The 15686-nt window shown below is 33.1% G+C and overlaps 1 protein-coding gene across 1 annotated transcript in view; it reads right to left on the bottom strand.

Annotated features, from left to right (window-relative positions):
• Positions 1–1314: 1314 nt before the first annotated feature.
• Positions 1315–15686, bottom strand: part of LOC132554114 (atrial natriuretic peptide receptor 1-like) — a 28115-nt gene continuing 13743 nt past the window's right edge. Inside the window, exons 11-21 of the mRNA XM_060218415.1 lie at positions 10557–10809; positions 10305–10418; positions 10003–10122; positions 9523–9616; positions 9117–9344; positions 8727–8876; positions 3896–3994; positions 3294–3385; positions 2726–2996; positions 2396–2515; positions 1315–1343 (exon numbers count right to left, since the gene is read on the bottom strand). Coding sequence (XP_060074398.1) covers positions 1315–1343; positions 2396–2515; positions 2726–2996; positions 3294–3385; positions 3896–3994; positions 8727–8876; positions 9117–9344; positions 9523–9616; positions 10003–10122; positions 10305–10418; positions 10557–10809 — 1570 coding nt within the window. The remainder of the gene's footprint in view (positions 1344–2395; positions 2516–2725; positions 2997–3293; positions 3386–3895; positions 3995–8726; positions 8877–9116; positions 9345–9522; positions 9617–10002; positions 10123–10304; positions 10419–10556; positions 10810–15686) is intronic.

Below are 15686 nucleotides of genomic sequence, written 5' to 3'. Positions count from 1 at the left end.
CCATACCGTCGATATTACTTACTTTAACATGGCAACTAAAATTCCAAAAACAATCACTAACGTTTTTAAGCCTTGCGGCCATCTTCCGGCGATTGGATATTTTGTTTTTATATCGATATGTACGATTCACAAATGTTTCCTTTATTTGAATTATACATATGACCACAACATGCGTTTTGGATATTTTTAAGTTTGTTCATAAAATATCGTTTATAAATAATGTAATATACACCGCCTTGTGTCTGATGTCATATCTCAGGTTACATACATTCTACTGCCAAAAAGGTAAACACACACACACACACACACACACACACACACACACACACACACACACTTGATAAAGAGTGTGAATACAAGACGTCGTACGGAAGATGTGATTTATTTATTAATATAACAAAAACAACATGATTGTCTTTGTATGTAATTAGTGCAAAATGCACCAAGTCACAAAGATAAGGAAATAAACTACAGCACGATGTAGTTAACAATCAATTCTAAAAATAATTCCAACTACAGGGTTCTAAATTCTACTAGTATGTAGAATACTTTAGACGCATGGTACATCGAGATACAACATACATGCTTTCAATACTGCACAAGGAATCCTATTCCTGACGTTGTTTAACACAAAGGCACAACCAGGAATAATTTTTTGAAGTTCCAATATCACTTCACCGTGACTTTGAATTCTGACCTATAAATACTAAATACTGGGATCTGATTTTCCTCGATCATGTTGCGGTTTATACAAAGAAATAACCTACTGACTTGATGCTTCTGCGTAAAATGCAACGGAGAATAAAAATTTAACACTTAACCAAACCAGAGCTACATGAGTAGTATGACTCACATCTTATCTTTTGGTCTATTTTCTTGGACACATCTTAGTAATAGTGTAATGAATTAACTGGTTCGTGCAGCTAAATAAAATGTATAGTATGTACAATGGTAACATTTCTACTTCCATTTCTATGTGTTGAGCACCATTACTTTATACACCTCAATTGTTGTGTAAATCTGAAATTCAAATCTAATTGTATTCCGTTTTACTATGACGAATCTAGAAGTTTACAGGCGGATAAGCTATCCTTGCGACAGTTTAGTATCGCAGTTAAGCATATATGAAATTGTTAAATGCTCCCAGCCTCAGTCTTGGTCAACAAGGAGTTGACTATGCCTCTTTTGAGTTAGCATTTGAAGTATGTCTGAATAACATTAATGTAATCTCCATCGCGGAATTTCATTTCCCTCTCCGATAGTTTTATCATAAAACAGACATAAAACTTCAGTGTGTCTCAGTCTATGTTATTGTCAAGGCTCTCCATGAGTATCTACTGCTTCTGAAAAAAAGAAAATAGTACAAATTTATCATTAAAAACGCCATTAAAAAACACGTACAAAATTGTAGAAATTTGAAAAAAAAAAATACTGGAGAATGTACCGTTACAGTACTTCTTACTTTGAATGTGGCTAGTAGTTATTACAATGTTTAACAAGGGCCGTCAGAGACGGATTACACTACCCGAATGGGGTATAATTTAAGTATGAAAAATAGCAAAGGGCAATAACTCTTATATTATGTAAAATAAAGTTATCGTTCTTGTACACTGCACTTCTCCTTATCTAGATCTATCTACCTATGAAGTTTCATGTTGATACCTCTTACAGTTTTAGTGTAATGCACCAGACAAAATTTAAGTACGAAAAATAAAAAAGGACAATAACTCCTAAATATGCAAAAGAGAATCGTGTTTCTTGTGCACTGAACTTCTCCTATTTAAGAGCTATCTAACTATGAAGTTTTATGTTGATACCTCTTACAGTTTCTGTGTTATGCTCCAGACAAAATTATAACGGACAGACAAACGGACGGACGGACAAAGCGACGACTATATGCTCTTCCTTCGGGGAGCATAAAAATAGGTTACCGATTTTCCTACCTCTTAGACACATTTCGCTTAACCATGGACGGAAACAAACCCGATCATGATCGAACTTAATTCAATATGTGTTAGAGTTGTTCTTTATATGTTTGTAATATTTTCTTATTTATTCAAGGTATAACAATTTCAAACTAATAACCGAATTCATATGCTCAATAAATCATAACCCAAACATTAACATTCTAGTGTTGATATCACATATAAAAATATTTCCTTTATCAAATCGACATTACAATGCTTGAGACACAGGGGCATTTTGTGAGTGATGAAGTGAAACATTCATGCACCGTAAAATAGAATATGAAGATTATTAAACACTATAACTTATTCATGAACAACGTAAAAATAAGAAAAACATGCAAAAAAGGGGGATTCACTACATTGAAAATAAGAAAGAGAAAGAAAATGAACGTAAATGAAATCAAACAGGTAACTATCAGGCAACCTACCTCTAAGGGATTCACAACTCTGTACAATAATTTCGTGAACATTGGTGGGGTCATCATCAGCGTTGTATCCAGAATCATTCGAAGTACTCATGTTGCTGATTTTTCTCGTTTTGGTTGCATCTGTTATAGTGTAATGGTTAATTAATGAAATTGATTAAGATCATTATCTCTTGTCTACACCAATATTTAAAGGTATATTATGTATGCAGCATGCCTCTATGTAATCAGTCCTATCTAATAATCTACTTACATTCATGCAAATGTAATACTACAAAAATCATTTTCAACTACAAAAATACAGACGAAAGAAGAACAAAACTAGGTTCTAACCTGGTAATTCAACAGGTGTAACCGCTACATTAGCCTTCACTAGACCAGCATCATTTGTTAGGTTGCTTTGCTCTTCCGAATACTTTACATCTAAATGTGACGAAGTTTGCTTTCCCGATTTTCTAATACTCTTTTGACTTTTAGAGAAGTTGCTTGTGCTTTCGTGCAGTTTCCCGTCCGATTCTTGTTTGTTGGATGGGAGGGCTCCATGTATCTTCTCATAATCATCACCCCTGGATACAAGCCACCATGTTTCCATCTCTCCCTTTCCCTGAAAAATATGTTTACGAAGTCTGATAATCAGAAAAAAAAAATCCAATTTACCATATCTGATTTGCGATTGTAGGGTTTATTGTGGACTTTTTAGTCAGTCATTATGACATATATATATATTTAAAATGACCAACTTAGATATTAGGTAACACTTTTCGATGTTCTTTCACTGTTAATTAATTGGGAAAACACATACTAATGCTCATAAAACCAATTGATTGTCTGAACATTGAAGCTGGCCTACGTACAGAACATGTATAATTACTTCCTGATGTTTTATTGAAGTCCCACATACCTTGACGGGAATTGTTCCTCGAAGTTGGAACGTGAAGCCTCCACATGCCTTCAGTGCTACGTAGGTCGTCTGACTGATATGGACCTTGTAAGCTGTAATTCACCGAATAAATTGGTTCATTAGTGATTTAATTCCTCTACCACTTGTTATTGACTGGAGTTATATGTGATTTCTATTTCAATAATTTCAAATTGATTTTCATTTATTTCAAATAAGCTAGATAATTGATTGAGTCCTTTGTTTGTTGTGTTTTAACTACGAAATACGATATGCCAATCATTTTGTCAATAAAATATGTAAACTCTCATGAAAATCGAATGCTATTCGAAAGGTAAACTAGAGGCCATTGTGTATAACTAGTTATTAAAGTAGAGGGTTAAAATAGAATTAAAAAAAACCAAATAACAAGATGTCAAGCCAATCCCTAATGCGCTTACGTGGGAGAAGTTGCACAAACATGTCATTGGATTGCCAAGTCGTTCGCTACATAAAAGTAATTTAAATCAATATTCCATCACTTCGCTGCTTCATGTATAGAGACATGTATTATCATTAAGTTTGCTGTATGGTTTATTGGTAGGAAATGAGGACAGACGATTTACCTTCACCATTCGATTCCATCCTGCTTGCCGTATTTACTGTATCGCCAAACAGGCAGTATCTAGGCATCTTTAGCCCAACTACTCCAGCACACGCAGGTCCTGTAAAACGAAAGGTTCACTGTTGAAGGAAATAGACAAACATTTCTAAAGGAAGCGATAAGGAGAAAAAAGACAAATCAATAGAAGATTACCAGATATCTGTACGTAATGTTATTGCCTCATGTCTTAGAACATTATTTTATATCATACAATTTCCACGTCAACCAACGGCAACTGTTGGCGGGAAATGTGGCACGGAAACTACAATGACAAATCTCGCGTTAAGGACTTTAATATCGGGAATTCTTTGCGGGTATCTTATTTTTGCGAATTCAGCGACCCTTTCAAAATAGCGTAAATCTCTAATCTAGTATGATTGGTCAGTCTCCAATTGATGTTAGAATCTACACTAATGTGCATTCTTAAGTACCCAAAGTCTTCAAAAGAGACCTTTCAAATTTCTGAGACCATGAAATCGACTAAACGTATTAATTGTGATTATATAATGACTAAACGTATTAATTGTGATTATATAATGACTACACGTATTAATTGTGATTATATAATGACTAAACGTATTAATTGTGATTATATAATGACTAAACGTATTAATTGTGGTTATCTAATGACTAAACGTATTAATTGTGGTTATCTAATGACTAAACGTATTAATTGTGGTTATCTAATGACTAAACGTATTAATTGTGATTATATAATGACTAAACGTATTAATTGTGGTTATATAATGACTAAACGTATTAATTGTGATTATATAATGACTAAACGTATTAATTGTGATTATATAATGACTAAACGTATTAATTGTGATTATATAATGACTACACGGATTAATTGTGATTATATAATGACTAAACGTATTAATTGTGATTATATAATGACTAAACGTATTAATTGTGGTTATATAATGACTAAACGTATTAATTGTGGTTATCTAATGACTAAACGTATTAATTGTGATTATATAATGACTAAACGTATTAATTGTGATTATATAATGACTAAACGTATTAATTGTGGTTATCTAATGACTAAACGTATTAATTGTGATTATATAATGACTAAACGTATCAATTGTGGTTATCTAATGACTAAACGTATTAATTGTGATTATATAATGACTAAACGTATTAATTGTGGTTATCTAATGACTAAACGTATTAATTGTGATTATATAATGACTAAACGTATTAATTGTGGTTATATAATGACTAAACGTATTAATTGTGGTTATCTAATGACTAAACGTATTAATTGTGATTATATAATGACTAAACGTATCAATTGTGGTTATCTAATGACTAAACGTATTAATTGTGGTTATATAATGACTAAACGTATCAATTGTGATTATATAATGACTAAACGTATTAATTGTGGTTATATAATGACTAAACGTATTAATTGTGATTATATAATGACTAAACGTATTAATTGTGGTTATCTAATGACTAAACGTATTAATTGTGATTATCTAATGACTAAACGTATTAATTGTGATTATCTAATGACTAAACGTATTAATTGTCATTATATAATGACTAAACGTATTAATTGTGGTTATCTAATGACTAAACGTATTAATTGTGGTTATATAATGACTAAACGTATTAATTGTGATTATATAATGACTAAACGTATTAATTGTGGTTATATAATGACTAAACGTACTAATTGTGGTTATCTAATGACTAAACGTATTAATTGTGATTATATAATGACTAAACGTATTAATTGTGATTATATAATGACTAAACGTATTAATTGTGATTATGACTAAACGTATATAATGACTAAACGTATTAATTGTGATTATATAATGACTAAACGTATTAATTGTGGTTATATAATGACTAAACGTATTAATTGTGGTTATCTAATGACTAAACGTATTAATTGTGATTATATAATGACTAAACGTATTAATTGTGATTATATAATGACTAAACGTATTAATTGTGGTTATCTAATGACTAAACGTATTAATTGTGATTATATAATGACTAATTGTGGTTATCTAATGACTAAACGTATTAATTGTGATTATATAATGATAAACGTATTAATTGTGGTTATCTAATGACTAAACGTATTAATTGTGATTATATAATGACTAAACGTATTAATTGTGGTTATCTAATGACTAAACGTATTAATTGTGGTTATCTAATGACTAAACGTATTAATTGTGATTATATAATGACTAAACGTATTAATTGTGGTTATTATATAAACGTATTAATTGTGATTATATAAACGTATTAATTGTGATTATATAATGACTAAACGTATTAATTGTGATTATATAATGACTAAACGTATTAATTGTGGTTATCTAATGACTAAACGTATTAATTGTGATTATATAATGACTAAACGTATTAATTGTGGTTATAATAATGACTAAACGTATTAATTGTGATTATATAATGACTAAACGTATTAATTGTGGTTATATAATGACTAAACGTATTAATTGTGATTATATAATGACTAAACGTATTAATTGTGATTATATAATGACTAAACGTATTAATTGTGATTATATAATGACTAAACGTATTAATTGTGGTTATATAATGACTAAACGTATTAATTGTGATTATATAATGACTATTAATTGTGATTATATAAAACGTATTAATTGTGACGTATTAATTGTGGTTATCTAATGACTAAACGTATTAATTGTGATTATATAATGACTAAACGTATTAATTGTGATTATATAATGACTAAACGTATTAATTGTGATTATATAATGACTAAACGTATTAATTGTGATTATATAATGACTAATTAATTGTGGTTATATAATGACGTATTAATTGTGGTTATCTAATGACTAAACGTATTAATTGTGATTATATAATGACTAAACGTATTAATTGTGATTATATAATGACTAAACGTATTAATTGTGATTATATAATGACTAAACGTATTAATTGTGGTTATCTAATGACTAAACGTATTAATTGTGATTATATAATGACTTGTGGTTATCTAATGACTAAACGTATTAATTGTGATTATATAATGACTAAACGTATTAATTGTGATTATATAATGACTAAACGTATCAATTGTGGTTATCTAATGACTAAACGTATTAATTGTGATTATATAATGACTAAACGTATTAATTGTGATTATATAATGACTAAACGTATTAATTGTGATTATATAATGACTAAACGTATTAATTGTGGTTATCTAATGACTAAACGTATTAATTGTGGTTATCTAATGACTAAACGTATTAATTGTGATTATATAATGACTAAACGTATTAATTGTGATTATATAATGACTAAACGTATTAATTGTGATTATATAATGACTAAACGTATTAATTGTGGTTATCTAATGACTAAACGTATTAATTGTGGTTATCTAATGACTAAACGTATTAATTGTGATTATCTAATGACTAAACGTATTAATTGTGATTATCTAATGACTAAACGTATTAATTGTGATTATATAATGACTAAACGTATTAATTGTGGTTATCTAATGACTAAACGTATTAATTGTGATTATCTAATGACTAAACGTATTAATTGTGATTATATAATGACTAAACGTATTAATTGTGATTATCTAATGACTAAACGTATTAATTGTGATTATATAATGACTAAACGTATTAATTGTGGTTATCTAATGACTTAACGTACTAATTGTGGTTATTTTGAAAATAATTTTTTAGTGAATCATACAAATTTAACCGTTTACCAAAGCGCATCTAAAACGTTCTAAGTTTGTTTTCATTTGTATGCAAACTTTATATCTGTATTACGATGCAATTCTATAAACATATCTTAACCGATACACAATGCGGAAATTAAGACGAAGATAAAGCGGCACAAGATACGAAAGTTCACACTACAATGATACGTCATCCTTTTTGTAAATAAACATTAACAATGATCAAGTAGAATCTAATTGTTTACGTTAAACATAGACGATTGTCTTTACTGTAAGTATACAACACCAGTCTAATATACAAATACCAAGGGAAATCATCTACGGCTGTGATATTGATTAAAAATGGATGAAATTAAAAAATACCGGGTGTACACATCATTTATTTGTTTGTACTGTAAATACAAATCTCCACCACAAACTGTAAACACAGTCGTGATTAGTGGCAGCACACGTGTACACCATTCACACTGACTAAAGCCTTCTGACAGAACACTTCAACAATGTTATTTTTATATCTTAAATCCTAATTGATCATTTGAAATAACGCGTAAATGACTGGTAGAATCAACATAAACCTATTTACCCTCAAAGGTGTTTTTTTTTATTTCTATCTCAAACAATGAGCATGCTTAGCGAATACACAACGAGTCTATTGGATTTGTATATCTGAGATATGCATACAAGTTAGCATGGCGAATTATATAAAGTAATACTGCAAGTATTATGGCAAATATAGTATTTTGAAATCTGAACACGACGGATTCGATATGCTTCATACGAAATCTGATTGTGATTATTATATTCGCATTTTGACCAAATCTACATTGATTTAAAATACTCAAGTCCGGAATAAAAAAAGTCAATGGTGAAAGTACAGGTGAATTATTAAAGCCAAAGTCAGGATCTTAATTGTTTTAACACCATAACATAGTCACCCCACAGGAACACCGAGGGAATCCTCAGAGAACAAGTGACCGACAAAAAAAATCACCAGTGGCGGGTCAAGGTCTTAAATCATATACTTAATCATTTAAAGTGTTGATTGACTAATAGCTTTTACCAGAATGTAATCCAACACGAATCTTGAGGGGTTCATTCGGACGATGAGGAATTTCGAACTCTTTGCATGCGGCAACTAAGTCTAGAGCCATATTGCTAACTTCTCGAGCATGAAATGTAGTTCGATTTGGTATTCCTGATACGACCATATCTGTAGAAGAATTATCAAAACATATCATGTCACCAATGTGAAATGTTAACATCATTTATTTTGATTCAACTAATAATTTCTTAGGTTATGTGAACGAATCCGCCAAGCTTTTCACAAATACAATCTGATATTACTTTCACACAAGTGGATAAACAATAAAAGCAGAAAATATGTATTATTAATTGAATTATTCCAACAGATGTGTCACACTTCATTAAGTCTGCATCAGAAGGCACCTACATGCATCTCCGATTGTTTCCACTTTATAGACATCGTACTTGTCGATGATTCCGTCGAAGGTGATGTAAAGGTGATTCAGCAGGGCCACCACCTGCATCGGCGTACTACCTCCTGATATACTAGTGAACCCCACGATATCGCTGAAGTAAATTGTGCATGCATCAAATTGTTCAGCGTTTATTGTCCGGCCGTACTTCAGGTCGTCCGCAACAGTCCTCGGCAACATACCTGACAGCATAAATATTACCTAAAATACGCGTTTTTCAAAATCACCGTGAAAAGAAAACGTTAGAAATAGCTCATAAGTATAACTTCAGCAAAGTACTCACCATGTCTACCTAATACGTATAATAACTTAAGGAGTAAGATGTATCATTTAAATACACTGTCACAAAGTTGTACCTACTGTATAACAGACGATCCGTTTTCTGTTTCTCTAACATCAGGTCTTGCGTGCGATCGGCCACGATGAGCTCCAAATGTTTGGAGTACTTCTCCATCTGATAAAAATTGAAACACATTATGAGATAAAACATTTTTATCATTTTCTTTTGTGTTTTTTGTAATCAATTCGAAAAGTTCATCAATAAAAACAAAAATCAACTCAGTTTAAATACATATTTCAAAAATCGTCTTTCAGTCTTTTAATCTATACTATAAATAAAGGAAAGATTTGCCTGGAGAACCAACCCAGAAAAAGTACAGATATCTTGTGTAGTTGTAACGCCGTTAGTGTTTTTTACACGGTACACGCATCTCCTACCTGTACTTTTTATCTTTTACACTGATTGTTAGTGTGTTAATATGGGAATTTTTCAATCTTGTTACTAACAGGTGAATATTTTTATTCTGAATCCATGAATATCACAACAAACCATGTACACACCATTGCCATCATTAAATCAACAGGACTCATCTTGTTAGGATTCATGAAGTGTAATGCTTTCTTGGCGTTCTCAAACGAAGGTCGTTTTAAAGGGTTGTCATCCCAGCAGTCCTTGATCAGCTACAAAATTATCAAAAATCCTTCTAACAACGACGTTCACGTAATTTCTTTCGCTATTCATACACAATTTCCATGCTAAAAATGTGATAAGTAAATTGATCGGACAGCTATCTTTAATGAATTCTGCAATCACCATTTTGATAAACATCACCATCAACACATCTTATGGTAGTATCTCTTACCTGGATATATTGAACTGGACATGGGCATGCACTATCAGCGTCTTCTGCACCTTCGCGGGAGAGATCGGGTAATGGTGGTTTCCATTGGTCACATAAGTCGAATGGATCTTCGTCCTACATAAATTCAACAATTTGCGAGGATATAATCTTGTAATGCTAAATTCTATATGTTGAAGTACAATCACCATCCATGTTCCTGGCATGTAAAATCAATACTATTTACATTCGTTTTAGAAATAAATATAAACAAACCTGATATGGATCATTTCTCGTCGCTATCTCTATAAGTATGATAGAATAGGCATAAACATCAATGGGAACGGAGGCTTCATAGTCAGTCGTGTCAAACACCTCTGGAGCTTTGTAAACACGTTCTCTCCTTGTTTTATAGTATTCATCGGCTTCCGTGTCATCATCGTCCTCCGCTAGAACCTTATCCTGTCTTCTGTACTGTTTCAATCCGTAATCTAGTGGATGTACACCAAACGTTATATTCACAATCCAACTAGGTACCAGGCCAGCTACAGTGTGTATCGAATACGATGATCAAGACTATGCTATAGTTTTCATTTTACATACGAATGTAAATGAATTTGATTATTAGAAAACAGTATCTAACAAGACATCAGTTACGTGATTTGATCTACAAGACATCAGTGTGTCTATAATATTTTTAACAAGACATCAGTGTACCGTGATTCTAACATTTTAGACATCAGTTACGTGTACTTTCTGAATGGTCAAGTACATCAGTTAGTACGTGATTCTAACAAGACATCAGTGTACGTGATTCTAACAAGACATCAGTGTATGTGTTCTAACAAGACATCAGTATACGTGATTCTAACAAGACATCAGTGTACGTGACATCAGTGTATTCTAACAAGACATCAGTATACGTGATTCTAACAAGACATCAGTGTACGTGATTCTAACAAGACATCAGTGTATGTGTTCTAACAAGACATCAGTGTACGTGATTCTAACAAGACATCAGTATACGTGATTCTAACAAGACATCAGTGTACGAGATTCTAACAAGACATCAGTGTATGTGTTCTAATAAGACATCAGTGTATGTGTTCTAACAAGACATCAGTGTACGAGATTCTAACAAGACATCAGTGTACGAGATTCTAACAAGACATCAGTGTACGTGATTCTAACAAGACATCAGTGTACGAGATTCTAACAAGACATCAGTGTAATTCTTATAAGACATCAGTGTACGTGATTCTAACAAGACATCAGTGTACGTGATTCTAACAAGACATCAGTGTACGTGATTCTAACAAGACATCAGTGTACGTGATTCTAACAAGACATCAGTGTACATCAAGACATCAGTGTACGTGATTCTAACAAGACATCAGTGTACGTGATTCTAACAAGACATCAGTGTATGTGTTCTAACAAGACATCAGTATACGTGATTCTAACAAGACATCAGTGTACGTGATTCTAACAAGACATCAGTGTACGTGATTCTAACAAGACATCAGTGTATGTTTTCTAACAAGACATCAGTGTACGTGATTCTAACAAGACATCAGTGTACGAGATTCTAACAAGACATCAGTGTACGTGATTCTAACAAGACATCAGTGTACGAGATTCTAACAAGACATCAGTGTACGAGATTCTAACAAGACATCAGTGTACGTGATTCTAACAAGACATCAGTGTACGAGATTCTAACAAGACATCAGTGTACGTGATTCTAACAAGACATCAGTGTACGTGATTCTAACAAGACATCAGTGTACGTGATTCTAACAAGACATCAGTGTACGTGATTCTAACAAGACATCAGTGTACGTGATTCTAACAAGACATCAGTGTACGTGATTCTAACAAGACATCAGTGTACGTTTCTAACAAGACATCAGTGTACGTGATTCTAACAAGACGTGATTCTAACAAGACATCAGTGTACGTGATTCTAACAAGACATCAGTATACGTGATTCTAACAAGACATCAGTGTACGTGATTCTAACAAGACATCAGTGTACGTGATTCTAACAAGACATCAGTGTACGAGATTCTAACAAGACATCAGTGTACGAGATTCTAACAAGACATCAGTGTACGTGATTCTAACAAGACATCAGTGTACGTGATTCTAACAAGACATCAGTGTACGTGATTCTAACAAGACATCAGTGTACGTGATTCTAACAAGACATCAGTGTACTGAAACAAGACATCAGTGTACGTGATTCTAACAAGACATCAGTGTACGTGATTCTAACAAGACATCAGTGTACGTGATTCTAACAAGACATCAGTGTACGTGATTCTAACAAGACATCAGTGTACGTGATTCTAACAAGACATCAGTGTACGTGATTCTAACAAGACATCAGTGTACGTGATTCTAACAAGACATCAGTGTACGTGATTCTAACAAGACATCAGTGTACGTGATTCTAACAAGACATCAGTGTATGTGTTCTAACAAGACATCAGTGTACGAGATTCTAACAAGACATCAGTGTACGTGATTCTAACAAGACATCAGTGTACGAGATTCTAACAAGACATCAGTGTACGTGACATCAGTCTGAAACAAGACATCAGTGTACGTGATTCTAACAAGACATCAGTGTACTGTAACAAGACATCAGTGTACGTGATTCTAACAAGACATCAGTATACGTGATTCTAACAAGACATCAGTGTACGTGATTCTAACAAGACATCAGTATACGAGATTCTAACAAGACATCAGTGTACGTGATTCTAACAAGACATCAGTATACGTGATTCTAACAAGACATCAGTATACGTGATTCTAACAAGACATCAGTGTACGTGATTCTAACAAGACATCAGTGTACAGTGTACGTGATTCTAACAAGACATCAGTGTACGTGATTCTAACAAGACATCAGTGTATGTGTTCTAACAAGACATCAGTGTACGTGATTCTAACAAGACATCAGTGTACGTGATTCTAACAAGACATCAGTGTACGTGATTCTAACAAGACATCAGTGTACGTGATTCTAACAAGACATCAGTGTACGTGATTCTAACAAGACATCAGTATACGTGATTCTAACAAGACATCAGTGTACGTGATTCTAACAAGACATCAGTGTATGTGATTCTAACAAGACATCAGTGTATGTGTTCTAACAAGACATCAGTATACGTGATTCTAACAAGACATCAGTGTAACAAGTCAGTGACATCAGTGTATGTTCTAACAAGACATTCTAACAAGACATCAGTATACGTGATTCTAACAAGACATCAGTGTACGTGATTCTAACGAGACATCAGTGTATGTGTTCTAACAAGACATCAGTGTACGTGATTCTAACAAGACATCAGTGTATGTGTTCTAACAAGACATCAGTATACGTGATTCTAACAAGACATCAGTGTACATTCTAACAAGACATCAGTGTACGTGATTCTAACAAGACATCAGTGTACGTGATTCTAACAAGACATCAGTGTACGTGATTCTAACAAGACATCAGTGTACGTGATTCTAACAAGACATCAGTGTACGTGATTCTAACAAGACATCAGTATACGAGATTCTAACAAGACATCAGTGTACGTGATTTTAACAAGACATCAGTGTATGTTTTCTAACAAGACGTCAGTGTACGTGATTCTAACAAGACATCAGTATACGTGATTCTAACAAGACATCAGTGTACGTGATTCTAACAAGACATCAGTGTATGTGTTCTAACAAGACATCAGTGTACGTGATTCTAACAAGACATCAGTGTTCTAACAAGACATCAGTATACGTGATTCTAACAAGACATCAGTGTACGTGATTCTAACAAGACATCAGTGTATGTGTTCTAACAAGACATCAGTGTACGAGATTCTAACAAGACATCAGTGTACGAGATTCTAACAAGACATCAGTGTACGTGATTCTAACAAGACATCAGTGTACGTGATTCTAACAAGACATCAGTGTACGTGATTCTAACAAGACATCAGTGTACGTGATTCTAACAAGACATCAGTGTACGTGATTCTAACAAGACATCAGTGTACGTGATTCTAACAAGACATCAGTGTAAACAAGACATCAGTGTACGTGATTCTAACAAGACATCAGTGTACGTGATTCTAACAAGACATCAGTGTACGTGATTCTAACAAGACATCAGTGTACGTGATTCTAACAAGACATCAGTGTACGTGATTCTAACAAGACATCAGTGTACGTGATTCTAACAAGACATCAGTGTACGTGATTCTAACAAGACATCAGTGTACGTGATTCTAACAAGACATCAGTGTACGTGATTCTAACAAGACATCAGTGTACGTGATTCTAACAAGACATCAGTGTACGTGATTCTAACAAGACATCAGTGTACGTGATTCTAACAAGACATCAGTGTACGTGATTCTAACAAGACATCAGTGTACTAACAAGACATCAGTGTGATTCTAACAAGACATCAGTGTACGTGATTCTAACAAGACATCATTATACGTGTTTCTAACAAGACATCAGTGTACGTGATTCTAACAAGACATCAGTGTACTAACAAGACATCAGTGTACGTGACATCAGTGTACGTGATTCTAACAAGACATCAGTGTACGTGATTCTAACAAGACATCAGTAACAAGACATCAGTGTACGTGACAAGACATCAGTCTAACAAGACATCAGTATACGTGATTCTAACAAGACATCAGTGTACGTGATTCTAACAAGACATCAGTGTATGTGTTCTAACAAGACATCAGTGTACGTGATTCTAACAAGACATCAGTGTATGTGTTCTAACAAGACATCAGTGTACGTGATTCTAACAAGACATCAGTGTACGTGATTCTAACAAGACATCAGTGTATGTGTTCTAACAAGACATCAGTGTACGTGATTCTAACAAGACATCAGTGTACGTGATTCTAACAAGACATCAGTGTACGTGATTCTAACAAGACATCAGTGTACGTGATTCTAACAAGACATCAGTGTATGTGTTCTAACAAGACATCAGTATACGTGATTCTAACAAGACATCAGTGTACGTGATTCTAACGAGACATCAGTGTATGTGTTCTAACAAGACATCAGTGTACGTGATTCTAACAAGACATCAGTGTACGTGATTCTAACAAGACATCAGTGTACATTCTAACAAGACATCAGTGTACGTGATTCTAACAAGACATCAGTGTACGTGATTCTAACAAGACATCAGTGTACGTGATTCTAACAAGACATCAGTGTACGAGATTCTAACAAGACATCAGTGTATGTGTTCTAACAAGACATCAGTATACGTGATTCTAACAAGACATCAGTGTACGAGATTCTAACAAGACATCAGTGTACGTGATTCTAACAAGACATCAGTGTACGTGATTCTAACAAGACATC

This window comes from Ylistrum balloti, unplaced genomic scaffold, assembly GCF_031769215.1.
Source record: "Ylistrum balloti isolate Yb309-2 unplaced genomic scaffold, AGI_CSIRO_Ybal_v1 Utg370380, whole genome shotgun sequence".
Lineage (NCBI taxonomy): Eukaryota > Metazoa > Mollusca > Bivalvia > Pectinida > Pectinidae > Ylistrum > Ylistrum balloti.
This window is presented reverse-complemented; position numbering and strand designations above follow the sequence as displayed.